General features: G+C 48.1%; 1 protein-coding gene across 7 annotated transcripts in view; it reads left to right on the top strand.

The window, feature by feature from the left end:
• Positions 1–602: 602 nt before the first annotated feature.
• The window catches only part of LOC120817311 (teneurin-3), a 109975-nt gene continuing 91795 nt past the window's right edge, over positions 603–18782 (top strand). For 5 of the 7 annotated variants that reach the window (XM_078102030.1, XM_078102028.1, XM_078102029.1 and 2 more), the window contains exons 1-3: positions 603–1190; positions 11132–11558; positions 12893–13171. In XM_078102030.1, the coding sequence (XP_077958156.1) occupies positions 11288–11558; positions 12893–13171 (550 nt within the window). In that variant the 5' untranslated portion in view covers positions 603–1190; positions 11132–11287. Of the gene's footprint in view, positions 1191–11058; positions 11559–12892; positions 13172–18782 lie in introns of those variants that run through there. The other 2 variants (XM_040173382.2, XM_078102024.1) reach the window with 1 other exon arrangement.

Raw genomic sequence — 18782 nt, 5'->3', positions numbered from 1 at the left:
GCTTGCGACTGATCAGTTCCACTACAGATGGCGGATGGAGCCAAACAACAAGAATCAAGCTTCCCTCCCAACAGAAGTGCAACATTTTAATTTGAACAAGTCGTTTAGGACTTCTTGTACAACAGTTCAATTAACAGCTCGATAAACCTCCGCCGTTAGTCTTCTGTGAGAAATAACACATTTATTTACCCCCCCCCCCAACCCTTTTGTCAGAACGAAGGTGAGAAACTGGAGATTTCAGAGTCGGCCAATTACGTGGCAGCGCGCGCGCGCGCCCGTAGGTGCGCTTAATGAGCAGTTTCCCGGTACGAAAGCGAGGAGGGGCGCGCGAGCAGGAGAACGGGGCAGGTGTGTGGCGGTGATGCTGTAGAAATAATCATTCTCTAATTATGTAGAATTTCAAGGAGATGTTCTGATAAATGACTACACGCGTGATTTGTTAGTCATTAAACCGATGCAGGCATTAATATTCCGTTGAAGTATTTTTTTTATTTTTTTTCCTTGTCTAAATAATGGAACTACTTTTGTCCAGACGTGCAGCTACTCGCGTGTTGCGCACCGGCTGGAGGTCGCAGCTGACACCTCCTCCCTGTTAACGGCCCGCTGCTCTCCCGCGGCGCTGATGGGCAGAGCGGAGGAAGCGACGGGATGTGCGCAGTTCGTCAGCTGACACGTGCGTAACGGAGCGGAGAGCGCAGTGCGAGCGGCTGGTGAGCCTCCGCGTCCTCGCCGCGCCACTTCTTCCTCAAAATACGCACAACAACGAAAACATCCCGCGCCACTGCCGGGTGACGGGGAGCTCGACCGCGACGCCTCCCGTGTAGAAAAGGGAGAGGAGAAGGGGGACGGGGGGGGGGGGGGGGGGGGGAGACGCTGCATCCGTGGAAGGATCGGCGCCGCTGAGCCACGAGGACCGAGCAGAGGCACGTTCCCGCGCGGAGCCGGCAGCCGGAGCTCGCGCGCTCCTCCCGACGCCGCAGTCCTTTACCGACGTGGCCCGGGCCGAGAGGGGCTCCCCGTGCAGGGGGGGAGGAGGAGGAGGAGGAGGGGGGGGTGCAAGGTTCCGTAAAAGGCACCCGTGGAGAAGAATTTGTTTGGACCGTTCCAAGTTTTTTTTTTTTTTGGAGTAAAGCGGCGAAGCGCGCGGCGGGAAGTTGGTGTTCCGGACCGGCTCCAGAGGCTCTACGCAGGTCGGTGTGTTTTCACTCCGTTTGGGTCCCTTCGCTCCGAATAGTAGGTCACGTGATTTCACAATAACGCCGTTTGCCCCGCACGCTCTGCTGCTATAATATCCCGAAAGCCGCCGGGATCCCGATCCGCCTCCGTCCCGCACCAGCAGCCCGATGACGACGCTGAGCACGATGTGTGTGTTCGTGAAGCTGTCCAATTAGAACCTAAAGAGTCACCCATTTGTTCTACTGTTGTGCTAACGAGGAATTTATTGGACTTTTTTAAAAAGCGTCGTTGAAAGAATTGCACCCAGGAGGACAAGAGTAGGTTGGGTTTCTGGAGGTTACGTGAAGTTCTGATGGCTGTAAGAACATCATCTTCTTCCCAGTCTCCAGCCCTCTCGCCCCAGACCAGGAGCTGACACGATGGGGTGTCTCTGCTGTTATAAGGAGAATATATATATATATATATATATATATATATATATTTATTATTATCATTATTATTACATTTTCACTGGGCTGTAGATCCACTCCAGAGAACCCGTCTTGATCCTGTTCTAAGTGCTTACACACACACTCCCTAAACTGTACCCAACCCGTGGCTTCGTTCGGCCTCCGGTGCAGACGAGGGAGACCCGATTTCATCAGAACCTTTGAACCCGTCTGAAAGAGGCCCGTCGGAAGGTTCTGTGCCACAGGGCCTCCACTCCTCCCGGGGGAGACGAGCCCCTGCAGAACTTTTGGTTTCTATTTTTCAGCATTAGTGCTTTTGCCTGACAACCAACATTACTTCTTCTTCGGGACGTGACGTAATAACATGAAACCGTTTGGACGTTTGCTGAGGTGATTTCCTCCCCTTCGTCCCCTTCGTCCTCTTCGTCCCCTTCGTCCTCTTTGCGTGGAGCCTCGTCTCGAACAAATGCCGGTCTGTGACATGGATCACGCTACGCAGACACACGCATTCCGAGTCTGCGCGATGGCTCAGAAGGGCCGGCGCGTCCGTCCTGCCGGATGGGTCCGTGGCCAGCGTCTCGAGTGCGTTTCGGGCCCATCCCAACGTGAGCCTACCGTTACCTTGACAAAATGGCGTGTGGGATTCGTGAGATGACAGCGGCGGGGTTTTGCCTTGAGAAATTTAGTTTTGAAGTGATTGATGTTCCGCTAATCTTCATCCTTTGGCTCTTGGAGGGGCCACGTAGGAACCGGCTCCCAAGCCGCAGTCGGTACGGCCGCCGCAGGAACACGCATTGGTTGGTTCTTTCAAGGCGTGGATAATAATTTAAAGAGCCTGCTCTGAATCCGGCAGCTCAGTGCTTGGCGGCGATGTCCCGGAGACGCTTTTTATAGGAAGAGTTTCTGAGGAGTGAGACGAGTGCTCTCGTGAGCACAAGGCTCTCGGCTGCTTTTGCTCGTCTCCGCGGTGGTTTTCTGGTGGAGGCCACACTGTGCCCATAATGGACGCACTCCCGCTGATCAAAGCCGGGCGGCGGCCATTTCTGGCGCCGTCGAGACGCTTAAAAAAAAAAAAAAAAAAAAGACTTCAGGAATATTATTTGAAGAACTGAGTGCACAACACCGTCGCTCCGTGTTCCTATCCTAATTTCCCCTTTCATTATTCCTAGAGTGAATTTAATATTCCGTGTGATGAGAACTGCCTCCTTTAGGGATGGCGCCGGCTTCAACAGCGGCTCCAAGCAGTTATATAGATCGTTAGGGGCCAACGGAGAGGACTCCCCCCCCCCCCCTGTAAAAACAACTCCTTTTCTAATCTGAGAGCTACCCAGAGACCCGCGCCCATAATGTCCCACCTTGTTACTCGCTGATGCCGAGATGACCTTATGAATTCTAACATTTGAAATGGCAAACACGGTGGCCCGAGTCGCCTGTTCCAACACCTCCGAGCAAACACGTGAAGGTTAATGCAGCCCGACAAACTACCCACAGCTCCCTGGGCTCGACGGATGGGTTGCATGTCATATTTACTTTACATAATTGCTGCCCTCTAATCTGTCACTATTAACACACGGCCTGTCTGGCTATTGTCTGCCGCACTCTGTGTCCCCTTGTTTTCCCTCTCAGTTCATTTCCCCCCTTCCGCCCTTGTGAGAATAGGCAGACATCGTGAGCAGTTGGCGTTGAAATGAAGCATCCCGTGGTGTGTTTTTTTTATTATTGTTTTCTTGCAAAGTAGACTCCGAGCGAGGCCTCCACTGGGCGACGGGCTCGCGTATTTTCTTTTAATGACCTTAATACAGAGGATTATTTGGCTCCGTCACAGTAATGTGACACTCGCGGTGAAGTTTTTTTTTGTTGCTGCAAATTATTGGAGGAGGGACATGGCGTGCTCTTGAAATGTGCTTAGAGGGGATATTTAGTGACAGCGCTTGATGCAGTACCACTGTGGTCCTTAACCACATTGTGTGCTGCACGAGAGAGAACAAGAGAACAAAATGCTCAACGCCAGGTGGACCGGAGCGTTTTCGTGTGCGCGGGGACGCCGTGTTTCGGAATCTCTCCATAAAACAAATTTGTGATCTTCTCCCGGATTCTTATTCAATTAAAAGCGCGAATGCCAAAAAAAAGATGAGCTCAGATCAGCGGAGCATAAAAATGAGCCTTTCCAACCATCAACCAAAAGATGGATTTCCACAGTATTTTGCACCCGGAATATTATAATATAAATGTAAATGAACGTTACATCTGCCATTGCGTTTTCATCACAAAGGAGAGCGGCGCGTCCTCGAGGGAACAACTGCTGTCCCCGCCTCATGGCTACTGGGGACTCATCGCATGTGCCGCTAACCGCCTTAGCTGCGTGCGGGCAGAAAATAACGATTCAAAGCATTTTTTTGGGGGGGGGGGGGGGGGGTGTGTTGACAGCGGCGGCTCTCTGGCCAAAGTAGGCCGAGATGAGAGCCACCTGCGATCGGCCGCGGGGGGTGGGGGAGTGGGGGAGTGGGGGCCCCCGTCCTGCTGGTCCGGCGCCGCTTCACACTGTTGTAACCTCCAGATTAACATTTATGGCCCAGCATGGCCTGCTGGACTTTCTGGGTCAAGACCAAGTGGCCAAGATTGAGGAGCGGGCTCGACGTTGTGGCAGCGGAGCTCAGCCCGGCGGGGGGGCGGCGGACAGAAATGGGCTTAGTTCTGTCGTAGGGAGAACGAGATGGAAACCCATTGTGCTCTCCGCTTGGGAAAATTGCACTGACTGAATACCTGCGTCGCTTACAGACTCGCCGCCTGTGAAATACCGGCATTGTATTGAAAGTGGGGTAAACGTTACATATTTAAAGAAAAGACCTCCTGTCCAATACGCCATCATTAAGCATCACACTTATATTCTTTTCGCAGTTAGAAAACAGTTTATCCCGCTCTTTAAGGGGCCTTAAGCTTGTGCAGTTTTTTTTTCCATGATTGCACAATACAATATTAGCCCCCGAGGCGGGTTCCCAGAATAGCCTCGACGCGGAGGGCTTCAGGTCTGGTCTTTTGTGGCCCGCGGACAGCCCAGCGGGGGGGGGGCTCTGCGTCAGCTCGGCCCGTCAATGGAGCCGATAATTCCGCCAAGGGACCTCCGCCACGCTGAAAGCCGCGGGTCTGGCGGGTGGCGAGGAAGCGGCGATGTGGAAGGAGGCGGGGGGGGAGGCCAATCGGGCGCCGCGTTCCGCGTTGTTATTGTCAGCGGGGGTGAAGCGGAAGGAAATATTGAACACCGCGGCAGTGGAGAGTGCAAAAGCGGCGCCTCGGAGGCAGTGCCACGCGGTGCGAGGTCGCCGCTCTCTGACTTCCAGCGGTGAGCATTCGGGAAGTTGGTCGGAGCCAATCGCCACAGGGCCCAGTTCCTCCCGTGGAACGTTGAAGTTTCAGATCGATGTTTCTTTCATAAGGCCCGCAGCCTCTCAGTATTCTGATAGTGTGCCGTCATGACCTACATACGCCTTTAAAACGCTGACAACAAGAGAATAAAACCCTCCAGTTTCTTTACAGATAGTGTTTTTATATGTGACACTTACTCAATATATTATTCCCTGTAAAGTGCAAAAATTGAACTCCTTCAATGGATGCAATTTTTGTCTTTCTTCTAATTGCATATCATCGAAGTGAGCATTTTGATTCTGTGAAGTTAATGACTCTCTACTTTATTTTAATTATTATTATTATTATTATTTCCCAGCAGCCACGGCGGCGCCGGGGTGTTGCGTTTTCGGATTCCTCACACTCTTCAGTTTCCCAGGGTTCCCGCGTGCTCTCCGTCTCCCCCTGCATGTGCGTTCACGGCCGGGGACGGTTTGTGGTGCGATGCATCCGAACGACGCCTCGCGTCAGCACTTTTGAACATCCTCCTCTGCGTAGACATTTCTTTCTCTGGCAGCCATGTTCGAATGCTCGCTGCCTTTCAAATGTGTTTCCAGCAGCGATTTCCAGCCGCTGTCTGCGTGCGGTGTTGACGGCGTACCAATAGCAGATTGGATAGTCGAGCAAGGCCGAGGTTTGATTAGGAATTTGTAATTAGCGAGGCATCGCTGTTGATCTCGATGAACAAGGTACGTGCATTGTCATGCATTCATTATTGCGCTTTGTCGGACAGATATGATGCAAGTTGTTGTATTCCTTCAATCGCCCTCAGTGGCGTTGTGATGGCTTCGCAGCTTCATTACAAAGTGCCAATTTATTTCCGTAGCAACGGTTCGATGGCGGATTCCTCAGTAAACTGCCACAGGGCCGTTGGGTCGATTTTTATTCCCGCGCGCCGGGGAAGTCGATTATTTACGAGTAAGCGTTGGGACGGAAATTGTACACGAACGTCATCACTTCCTCGGCTTCATGGCGGCAAAATATAAGTTGAGTGGTACCAACGTGCGAGAATGGCCGCGGCCGTTGGACTCAGACGGTGTGGTGTAATTATCAGTGCGAGGCGGGAGGAGAGAAGCTTCCCCGTCACGCTGATAAGAGCTGGGTTCAATACTGGTAGTCTGGGATACAGATGAACGCCGGAGCTGTTATGTATGAATGCGCTGGACGACCTACTATTATCACTTGAGATGGAGAGAGGCACTGCAGACGCAGGAAAAAGACTTTTTTTTTTTTTCATATTCCAATTGTTCACACCTACCAATTACGTTTTAAAGAAATGAATGTGTGCGTGCTGGCTGTTTCCCCCACTAAAGATTCAATGAATATATAACTCTTACTGTCACTGGTGAAGGGTTATTCGGGGGATTTGTAAACATCGCTGGCAGACGCCTTTAAAAAAAAATAATTATTGACTTCATAGAAGAAGAAAAAGGGAACAATGAAATGTTTGGGATTAGACGTTGACCGCTATGATTTTTTCCCATCGACAGACGAGGGAGAGGGAAAAAAAACCAGCGCAGCTTTTGTTGGTTTTTAATTTTTTTTTTTCACAGTCCCAGTCGCCGTGTTTGTCTTCTAAATGTGCTGAAACTATGAGGGATGTCGCCTAAAGCGCCGCGTGCGCGGAATAATCTGCAGTGGTTATATCAGAGATTTGCATCACTTTACCCCACTTGTGAGTGTTCTGCATCGCACGCTGAAGACGAGAGATTTAGGATGGAGCAGGATTTCATCACCCTCCGTCACCCAGTTTGATCAGGATACATCTCTTTGTCTCTTCACCTGTCATATGAAGAAGATTACGGATTCTCAAAGTACTTGAATCCAAAAAAGATCAGCCTCTCACAAACGGATCGTCTCGGCCCTGATGGTCGTGTATTTTTAGGCAATAGTTCCACACTTCACGCTGCAGCGAGCGACTGAGGCACTGAGCCTCGATAAATAACCAACACAATCTGGTTCAGATGGCTTCCAGAAGCACGAGCACTGGGCAACGTGCTGCAGACAAACACTTCTGTGTCTCCAAAATCACCGGTGTCAGGGGGGGGAAACAGGCAGCATCTGATGGTTCCATCAGCCCCAGTTCTCCCTTCTCCCCTTCCCCAAGCGCCAAGAGGCTCGGAGGAGAAGAAGGAGAAGAAGAGGAAGAGGAGGAACTGAAAGCGGGCGAGAGGAGCGCGTGGAGGAGGAAGGGCTGAGAGACTCGACAAGATGAATTATGCAGAGCTGTCAGCGGCGGCTATTGTTGGAGGCTGTGTTAAAGGGAGCCCGTCCTGATCTTCACCAGCTTCAAACCGCTCTCTCCACTCGCCGTGGCGGGGAGCCGTCCGATCTGTGCTCAGGCACACGGCCAGCAACAGGGGGAGGACGGGGGAGGGCGGGGCTTATGGAGCTCGGTGACAGGTGGATTGTCTCGCAGGGACACAATGGCTCTTTATTACATGTATTTAGAGAGGTCACCGTTGGGGAGATGTGAGCAGCTCCGCGGAAATATAATTACCCGGCCGAGCGTTTCCATGTCAGCGTTGTGGTCGGTGGTGGCGACTCCTGTTTTGCAAAGTGCTTTGTGTGCTGAAGTCAGGAGTGTGGGACAACTTCAGTCGATTTCGCACGGAAGTCTTTATGCGTCTTGGAAAAAAGCCTCAGAGGAATTGTTGCTATCATTGTTTTGTCTCAATATCGGATTAAAATGCAGAAATAGAATCACAGTTCAGCTCTTCCATTTGTTAATTGTTAATTAATGAATAGTAAATCAATATAGTTTAGAAGCTGGAATCAGTAAATGTTTGCCAAATAAATTAAATGAAAAAGTGTGTTCTCTCAGATTATTTCCGTGAGGAATTGTTTCCTTTATGAACACACTGTAATCCAGGTAGGATCCAGGTGAGCGAGTGATGCCGGATTTCTTTTTTTTTTTTTGCCACGCAAGAAACTCATAAAAGTGTCCTTTATTTTATACTATCAAAAACAACCAAGCTGAATGATATTTATTTCTGGTCAGGAGGGCTCTTGATAACCAGAGCTTTCAATATGGTTCTCTGTTCATGTCAGGAGGTGGTGATATAATCTAAGACAATCTAGCCTTCGTTGTTCATTAGATTCATCGGTTTGAAACGGTGTCCAGGTGAACAATAATCTAAAAAAAAAACCATGGTGTCATGCACCTGTGCACCAATCAGGATTCAGCATCGTTTGAATGTGGTTGTGATGTTGTGCGCTTCGTAACGGTGACGCGTGAACCATCCACAGTCCTGAAGCAGCTACTATGAACTATTAAACTCTGCTGGGATGGTTACTGAAGACCGAGCTCAGATTACTACTTACCCTGTAAAATACTACTTTAGTCGTTACATTTTAAACTGCAAAGGCTTTTTCTATATTTGAATGGAGAAACAATATAAGGTCAACTGTATAAATGTAGATGTTACTATTAAAAATATATATTTCTACGTCAACCACCTTTTTAATGATGGTAATTTTCGTTTTCATAAACCCTAACTAATAACACCCAACAGGAACATGAACTGACAGCAATGACATTTAATATTACCAAAGCCCACAAGGGACAAACCAAACACCAGAAAGTCTAGAAAAGGCCGTTTGTTTCTTTCACCTCGGCCTCGGCCGTGCTGCTCGATCGCAACGCAACAGACGTTTGCGTCGGTTGCGTTCTGCAGCCTCACCACTAGGCGTCGCCAAACCTTCAACGCATGCAGACAACCAGCTGAGACGTAGCGCTTTGTCAGTTCCAGGGTTGTTTGTTTATTTATTTTTGTCAACATATTTGTTCCAGGACGTCTTAAGCTTGTTGATATTCCCCGTAGTCAGTCGTCGGAGGCATAAAACACTCCCACTCTCCTCTTTGATGAATATCTGGATGTCAGACGTGAAACATTTAAATCTCACTTCGATCCTTGAAATCCCTCCAACTGGCCTGAAGAGCCAATTGACTTGGACGCCATTTCATCGCACCGTATTATACAGATGGTTTAAGGGGGATGGTTCAAAGAAGAGCGGAGGTGTAGGACGGCGTTGTGTGGCGGGGGGGGGGGCGGTACTACTCTCCCTGCACTGGACTCGTTGGGCCGCGTGGATCACAAACTGCCTTTTCGTCCGTGCGTTACCGAGGATCTCCGACTGCTCCTCTGACCGAACGCCCGATTCAACGGAGCTGGAAGGGAAAGTACCGCAGATGGATAAAAAAAAAGGAAAGAAATGAACAGATTGTGATTTCTACACGCAAAAGTGTCTTTTTGAACGTAATCGGACACTTGACATTACCGGGTCTCTTTTTTTCCTTTTTCTGTTTCACAGATTGGTGTGACTCAGTGGGCAAATTGCATAATCAAGGCAAGACACAGTGGCTTTTATGCTTCCCTGCTTAAAGTGTTCTGAAGTTCATACTCTAGAGGAAAGCTTTGAAACTTAAAGCCTGCGGAAACATACTAGAATTCCCCCCAAGGGCCCTCGTGACCTTTTTTGTACGTAATTCAAACCACCATCAATGTGTCTCCCGTGTCCCGATAGTCTCCCCTTGCGCATCGCCTGCGTCGTCGGCAGGGCGCTTTGATGAGCCGTGAAAAGACGGCACCTTGGGGTCCTCGGAGTACGGCTCCAGCGTTTGCACGGGCACATGCCCGGTCACTCGAGGGCTTATAGCTGATTAGGACACAAATCCAATCCCTCCCATTGGTGGTGGGGGGGCTCGCAGCCCAGCGGACCACACTGCGTCGTTAGATCTGGACGCGTGTGTGCAATTTCCTCAAAGTGACGAGACGTGTGTGTGAGTGTGTGTGTGTGTGTGTGTGTGTGTGTGAGAGAGCGCCACTGATTGCCTCTCTATGAGAGAAGGGGGGGCTGGAAGGGGCCTTTTGAACGCAGCTCACAACCTTCATCATCCCCGCATGCAGGACAGACGCAACGGCTTTTCTGGTTTTTGGGAGGTCTCTGCGGGGCCGGTGCCATGTTGGGACGCGGCGCAATGTCCCGGCCTCAGTGGGACAGAAATGTGTGTGTGTGTGTGTGTGTGTGTGTGTGTGTGTGTGTCAGGGAGGGAAAATAGCTGGTAATAAACACTTCTGACACACTGGCTCCCATCCACATTTCACTCAAGGCTTTTTTGCAGGTTAGTGCCCCCCCCCCCCCCCCCCCCCCCCCTCAAGTATATTTTAGAGCCCCGTCTCCACCTGTGAGAGTGTCCTTGTCCACAGGTTAAGGATGTTTGCGTTAGGACAGATGCAGCCGGGCCGTCGGGCGTCTCCTCACTGTCTTCTGCGGACAATAAAAAACGCGTCGAGCTTTTTAAAGTAGTTTTTCAAAGACTCCCGAACTACAAACTTCGGATCGGGTTATTTTAAACTCAAAGTCAGCGGCAGCTAAACGCGACATGCTGATGACTCCGGTTCTGCAACAGAGCAACGATATCACTTTGCATGCTCACACAGCGGCATAAGCAGCAACCCAAAAATAAAGCGCTGGATTTGATCAAAAGCAGAGTTGTGAAATGTGGATGAATACACGATCAATGTCTAAGTAAAGAAAAGAAACATTCTTTACACAGCAGATATGCATTATCTTGCTTGCTATTACGGTTCAGTGTGCGTAATCTGACCCCGCCTTAACACGCACATCATGGGTCTAAATTATCGTTCTACATAAATGACAGTTTGAATTAAAAGCAGGATACGATTGTGACGCCGTGCTTCGCGGCCTCATTTAATCAGCGTCTCACACTCGATGGATGTTCATTTTCGCTTATTGTCACGGGGAAAATCGAAATCTGATTCTTCCTTTTGTGAACGTGTTATTGTGTGAAACTGCTGCTTTTGCTACATGTCGGGACTACTTTTAAACCCACTGCAGTGGAAATGGAGTTGGTTTTAAAAGCTTAAAGCCGACAGAAAGGGGAGGTGTTGTTCTTTTTAAGAGGGGAAGTCATGTATAGCAAGGGTTCACGGGTGTGGTTTCGGGGGGGGGGGGGTGAGGTAGCAGTGGGGGTGGGGCAGTCAGAAGGGGGATGAGTGTGTGCTTCTGAAGATGAAGCGGATGGATTAGCCGGCGTTATCTGAGCTCCTTTCTTCGTTTTCCTTCCTTTCTTCCTGCAGGTGGAGTGAGCGGAGGCCCGAGTGGACGGAAGGAGAGACCCACTTGAGAAGACAACGTCGGGAGGGGCGTTTGTGGTGGGGGAGGGGGGGTGAACCGGCGCAGAAACCGGCCGTGGTGACGGGGGGAGGGAGTTGGACACCCAGCATGCAGGCAGCATGGAACGGGTGAGGGAGCAGCGGCCTTTCTGCTCGCTGTCCAAGAGCCAGAGAGACCGAGAGAGGTTCTGCGAGCGCGACAAGGACCGGGAACGGCGGTACACCGGCTCCTCGGCCGACCGGGACGACGCAGCCTGCCGCGTCCCCACTCAGCAGTCCTACAGCTCCAGCGAGACGCTGCAGGCCTTCGACCATGACCCCTCGCGAATGCTCTTCGGAGGCCGCGTCAAGGAGCCGGTGCACAAGGAGAGCGCAGAGTACAGCAGGCCAGGTCAGCGACGATGTTCAATGCACTGATGCACTCGGCTGTTGCTAAAATTCTGTGCACCTCGTTTTATTTTGCTAAACAGCAAGTTACTATTTCGATAAAGACACATCTCCTATGGTGCTCGTAGCCTGCTGGATCGCGCTGAGATAACGCCGTCCTTTAATTGGCTCTTGTGAAACTGCTCTAATCTCTGTAATCACAAAAGTTTGAGCAGATTATTTTATTTTATGGCTCTCCTCTGGCTCGTAATATTGCCATTAGTAAATCTGTCCATTACTCCTTTTACATTTTCTCCGCGCTAATTGGTGCCCGTTTCCTAATTAATGGGATTGTGATGAAGCTTTGGGAGGAATGCAATTGTTCCTCCTTTCTTTTTAAAACTCAGTGCATTTAATGCCGACAATGAATAAATCCCAATGTGACTTTCAATGTTATTGCTTAGAGGAAAACATCTTTGGTAAAGTGAAGATAGAAACCGCTCAACGTGTGTGTGTGTGTGTGTGTGAGATCTAATGATTATTTAATGTGAAGAAATCTGTTTTTCTAAAACATTTTCAGTTGGGGGTTTTGGCAACATTTACAACAAGGCGAAACACATGCATTTTTTATTTTACATATCACACCGTCTAAAACATTTTTTGTTGTGCTGCTGTTTTATTTCCATTTGGTTTTTAAAATGTCAACACGTCTGACCTCAAAATCCTAAAAAATATTATTGATTAACTGTAAATATGATGTTAAAAAAAAAAAAAAATGCAGCAAATGAAAATGTTTGAAGAGAAATATTTTCATTTTCAGGCTGATGGTATTTTTAGTCGGTTTCGGTGCCAAACTGACCAGATGGCTAAATATTATTACACATGGATATCCATTGGACTAAATGAGTCAAACATAAGAATATTTACTCGTAGGGTCTGGAGCTTCTTAATGAGGTCAACATGAGGTATTTCTGTTTATTGGCAATATTCCCGCCTCCTAAATTGAATTGATTTATCTTGCTCAGATGCTGCTATTTGATTTGCGGTGAACACGAGACGTGTGGTAATGATGTTCCTCGACACGTGTGCAGATGAACACGTGAAGCCTGATATTCTGGGGATCTGCTCCCGGTTCAAATGTCACTCACCTAATTAGCAAAGCTAGTTTGAGCAACGCTGTGATCCACAGCAAGTCCAATAAAACGCCGTTGGGCGTGTTGATAGCTGAGCGTGGGAGGACGCTGTGAGGCGATCGCCTGCTCCCCTCCCACCATGTTCTCAGCTCGAGCGCTTTGTTTTAAAGGCCGTTAATCGTGTTGTGGGTCGGTTTGTTAACTTTACTGCCCGTGTCGTCCACAGGGCAGACGTTTTCGCTGAGGCAACTCGGAATATGCGAGCCGTCGGCCCGCCGGGGCTTGGCGCTGTGCCCCGAGACGGGCCTCTCCCACCCGCTCAGCAGCTACGCCAGAGGCCCGGTCGCCGCGGAAAACCATGAACCTGCATCGCCGGAGCGCACCATGGCGCTGTGGGGGACGGGAGGGGCCAAGTCGGGGGCGGGTTCGTGCCTCTCCAGCCGCTCGAACTCGGCGCTCACGCTCACCGACACCGAAATGGACAATAAGTCGGACAATGAGACGGGTGAGTAGGTCGCACACCCTCCTTCTTTTCGTCTTGCAGCGCTGCCTGGTTCGCGGGCCCGTGCTTCGCGATGGGGCCGGGGGAAAGGGAGAGGGGGGGGCGTAGCTTGGATTATGGTGGGCCCTGATTGGTGGAGGCAAGTGGAAGCGCCATTGGCGGGGAGGGGGGGGCGCGTAATCTGGAGAGGCTTTCGCAGCTGCCTTTTTTCCCCGGGATCAAAGGGGTGAATGGTGGCGGCGTGCGGCGAAGGCCTTCGGGATGGAGTCGCTGCGAGTCACCTGGTCCTCCTGCCCGGGACGCAAAAGGAGCTAGATGAAGTCTCCCCCGCGGGCTGGCGTGTAATCAAAGATAGCTTTGTGCGCTCCACTCGTGAGATTGTGCTCGGACCGTTGTGCCGCGGCTGACTGGGCGCGCACAACGGCTGATTAAATGGGGAGCAAGGTTTGAAGTGCAAATTTCATCACGCCTGGAAACACGAGACAGTGGGTTGGCGCCGTGTGTTTGAAGGAGGCCAATCTCTGCTGCTGATCAAGTGCAGCCGCATGTTGTTGTGAAACGTACACCTTTATATAACGCGTTGTGTGTTTGTTTGGAAGGGCGGTTACCAGTTCGAGGACGCATTCATTCCCCCCCCGGCCTTTAAATGGGCCCTGCTCAGCCCGCAAGATGTCTGCCGTCGAAGCGCATCGCCCGTCAAATCACGTGAATGTGAAGCTCCAATTATTGTAAGGAAGCGAGGATTTGAAAGAGTGGCAGGCAGTTAAAGTAATTAGGCGTGATTACGCTGGCGAGAGCATTAAATAGAGAGCAAAAAGGAAAATGTCTTGTGTTCGTGTGCTATCAGTTTTTATTCTGGAAAAACCTTTTAGACGAGTCATTTTCTTAATGGCAGTATTCATCGCAGTGAGCTGCTTTCCGGGAGGGGGGGGGCTTGTCCTAATGTCTGGCCTTCTCTTCGTCCCAATGCGTTGAGTCAGGAAGCCTCAACATAACCTTCACCTCCTTAAATCCAGTCTGATTTGTCGCAGCGAAGGCCGAGTGTTGTGTTCCCTGTTCTCCAGGACGACGCACAGTCGGGCTTCAGTGGGCTCGCATTTGAGCTTCGATCGTACCTCCTGCCCCCCCCCCCCCACCACTTGTACTGCATGAGCGCACACTCACACACACACTTACGCTCACACACACACTTACGCTCACACACACACTTACGCTCACACACACACTTACGCTCACACACCCTCTGGAGTTTCTTTGGAAACGTCACCGATTGACTCCAGTTCGTAGAACGTCCCACTGAGGCTTAATCCGACTCGATTTTACCCCAATTTTACTTCATTAAAGATAAAAGAAACGACACCTGCTTAATCTTTTTATTTTATTTTTAAATCTCTAAAAAAAAAAAATGAGACACTTTGTAATTTTAAATTTGAACTCCTTTTTTTTTTATGAAACCATTTTTGAGCGTTTTTTGTGTAATGTACATTTTGAGCCGGAGCAAAGACAAATGTGCCGGCGTTCCACCTCCATAGATCTTAATGTTTTTTTTTTGTTTTATTTTATCCCAGGATGCATTGCTCTTTTGACTTTCACAGTTTAATGAAGCAGCTATAAGAGAAATGACCCGTCCAGAGGTTTCCATCAACTGAATATGCATGCAGAAGCTCCGACAAGGGGCCGTTCTGCCCCACTTATTCATAAATTAACTCAATATTTCATTCTAATTCGCTGCGTTTAACCGAGTGTTCGACACAGACAAGTACCAGCGGCTCGGAGCATTCACAGAGCATCTGTAGGTGTTCACCTTCGTGGTTCAAGAATGAGAGATCCACTTGGTGGCCGTTCTGTCGGGTGCAGCCACAGAGATGAGCAGAGAGGGTTTTTTTCTTTTTGCAAAGTGATTCATTTGTGAGCATATTTTTTAATTTGTCAGGACTGAAGAGCACGCAGCCAGTGAAGGAGATGGAAGTAAAGTTCTGTGCAGTCACAGATTTTTAAGGTCATGTGTCAACTCTTGAACCATGTGTGATGATTACTTTTATTTCTTCTCGTGTGTAGAAATAATTGGTTTAAAAAAAAGATGAATTACATTTCATATACACGTGTGTGTGTGTGTGTGTGTGTGTGTGTGTGTGTGTGTGTGTGTGTGTGTATATATATATATATAGATTTTTTTTTTTTTCTAAAGAAAATCATTGATTTTACACTTTAGATCCCCTGCCAGTGACAACAGAATTGATTGATTAAAACGTCTGTTTTATTGGTTTTGTAAAGTTGTCACAGCATCCATTTGATTCTCAATAGACCTCAATAGATGATATGTTTTCATATATATGTATATAAGCATTTAAGACTATTGTACATTGTTTCAAGTCAAGCAGAGTTGTTTGTTTATTTATTTATATATATATATATATATATATATATATATATATATATATATATATATATATATATATATATATATATTTCAACTTTTTGCTTTTATATTTAGGAAATTAATTGCACACATACATGTTTTTAATTAATTACCCATTTAATAAAAAAAACATGAATGTGGATATTCAGATAATTCTTGTAAAATATGATATAGCAATATTTTAAAATAACACTTTAAGCAATAAAAACATAAATGCGGAAATTCCCATCATTCTGATCAAATGTGATCTACAAATATTTTCTAATAACTCATCATTCATTTTAAATGTTTCCATACTTTCCATATCACATGAACACAATAAGAATCCATGCTCTTTGACCTCATCTGGAATAATTTAATTTCTTAAATGTGACAGTAACAGCTTGCATACACAAACAAACACCAATGCAAACATGCCCTTGTGTGTTTTTGTGTATATGTACACATGCTCACTGTCTCGTGCTCCATAGGCGCTGTGACGTGCGCCAGCTGCATCGAGTTTCATGTCCGTCGGAGGGTAACTCTGATTAAAGAAAGAAATGCTCGTTCTCGAGGAGAGAAAACGGGTCCTGAAACCGTTTACTGCATGTACCATTTTTAAAGTTCCCCTCAGGCAACATGTACACGACTAAAGGACAAAGACATCCATTGAGCCCCAGTCTCACTATAATTAGGTAACTTTAAAAAAAAATGTCATCTATATAAGAACTGCATTCAAATAAAGTTCCACAATTTATTGAAATAACCCAGTTATTTTTCTAATATCGTCATTTAAACACGGAACATATCAATGAAATGCATGTGAAATATTCCTGTATTCTCCACGACACATGGAGGATAGAAATTAGTTTCTTTTCAAACAGTAATTCTAGATGGAGGCACCAAGAGACACAACTGGTGTCATAATGACCCTTTGGTCTTTACTGCAGCTTTATTTGTGCCGGCTGGGTCAGAATGTGGGTCACATGGCGTCCTTGGCCCTTTCAGTCCCACGCATGCTGTCGGACAAATGTGGAATTTGTTTGAATGTCTTGGAAAACAAATAATGGAACTAACCATGCACTCTCGCTCGTCTCGTTAAATTGAATTTTTACATGCTTTGTAGTAGATGGAATGCAATTTTCTCAACCCGTTATAGTTGAGAATGCCTTTTTATTTAAGATTTAAGGGCTCAAAATTGCACACAGCACTGCTGCCAGTCCTGGTAACAAACACGGAACACGGTCAATATTAAATTAGGACACAAAACTGTGGTACGAAACGAAGCCCCCCTGCAGTTACCTGGCCGCTAAGCCCCCTCCCTGCAATGCATTTGAAATGGTTAAACATTAAATGATTATATTCACGGTTCAAGTGTCATCGTGATATAAATATTCGTGTGTCAGGGCCATTAGGTCGCCGCGTATCTGCCGTGTGAAACAATTGCGTGCTTTTCTTTCCTTTTTCCTTCTCCTCCTGCCCCCTAACGTTGACTGTGCTGCCTTCAGAATCGATAGTCCACACCTCATGAAACAGGAATGACGCCGTGGATCAGAAAGCCAGCATGGCCCGGTTCACTTGTGCTCCTAACGGGGTGTGAAAAAAGCACACGCTGACTTGTTCGGCGCTGCAGCTACGGCGCTGGGGGGGGGGGGTTATTGTTCGGCGTGAGCGGCGTGGCGTCAGCTGACCCCTTGTTAGGAGAGAAAGGGACTTTTGTGTCCCAAATCATTTTCACGAGGGGTAAGAAGTGAACCGCCCCAGCCGTCCCTTTTGGATGTCCCCGTGCAACATGTTTACCAGGCCACGTATCAGGGAAAGGAATAAATGTCACAGGTGTACGCGGTGGTCCCCGTTCTGCAGAGCGCCGCCTCCCGGATGTGCGAACGCGGCCCCCGGAAAAAGCTTCATGAAATCAGTGTTGCGGGACGCACAAAGCGAATCCGACGTCCTCTAACATGCTAACATGCTTTATTTCACCCTGTCACACACACACACACACGACCAAATATCACTCCAAAGAAGGAGAAAAAAAACGAAATTCCTAATCACGCATCAACAGACAGGCGTGTGCACGCGGGACGTCACGCCGACGGAGGTGACACGCCATCTGTCAAAGTCCCCGTCGCAGAGACGCGCTTTGGTGTTGAGACAGTGGAATCGGCCCATTGATGGTTGCCTCCCTCGCCACTTCCATAATTCAATACGGCACAAGCAGACGACCGCAAAGAGAATAAATAACATCACAGAGGGTTTTTTTTCTTTCTTTTCTGGTCGAAAGGCCTGAACCATCTGTGATGTTTTATTTTGACAAACACTCCGGGACGTTTCCATCATTTTGTTAGTGGGAGCCGCGAAGGTGTCGTGAAATGAGGAGGCGCGCTTTGATCGCCGCCGTCTACTGTCATCACTCCCCCCCCCCGCTCGCTTCCGCTGTCACCCGGTTTAAGCGTCGTCGTCGTCGTCGTCGCTCGGGGCGACGGCGCACGCGGGATCCGGGGGGGGGGCGTGGCGGGTCGAGGTGTTGCCAGCAGATTTCTGCTTCCTCCTTGTGATTGGTCGCCCTCTTCTTCCTGTGCAGAGCAAAGGTCGGGAACATGTCTACCTTCATCGGAGCAAACGTCCGATACCGCACCGATATCAGATTTTTTCGATTGATCGTTTTTGCTTCCCTCTCAGCGCTCTGTGGTTCCGGTGTAGCGTATGTCTGCGTGGGTACACACGTTTTTTCTGAACACAGCAACACACAACTTCCAACTCGCACCACGAGCACCACCTGCAGAGCGGATGATCCGAGGAGACTTTGGAGCGTCTCGCCGAATACATTTGCATGTTAATAAGGGAAAGCATATTTTCTTGATACTATTATATGGTAAAGATACGTTAACCATGTTAAAGGAACATAATGTCCATGTAGAAATATTTGGTAATTTAATGCATTATTTTCTTCAAAAATTTGCTCACTTATGTGAGGATAATTCTGATTTGTTGGACGCATTTTTTAAAATTTATTTCCTTAAATACAGAATTTTTCTATTGTGCTACATCAACATTACCAAAACATATATTGCATTTTTTGGGGGGATTCAAAATAGGGAACATTTTTATCAAATGCTAATTTGCAAATAATCTGTCTTTTATCAATATAGTTATATAATTTAGTTTAGTTTAGTCCATCACAACTTCTCAGAGCCCAAAGTTACGTCGATGTCTAAC

This window comes from Gasterosteus aculeatus, chromosome 4 (genome assembly GCF_964276395.1).
Source record: "Gasterosteus aculeatus chromosome 4, fGasAcu3.hap1.1, whole genome shotgun sequence".
Taxonomy (NCBI): Eukaryota; Metazoa; Chordata; class Actinopteri; order Perciformes; family Gasterosteidae; genus Gasterosteus; species Gasterosteus aculeatus.
Note: the sequence above shows the minus strand (reverse complement) of the source record. Positions and strands in the feature narration are given on the sequence as shown.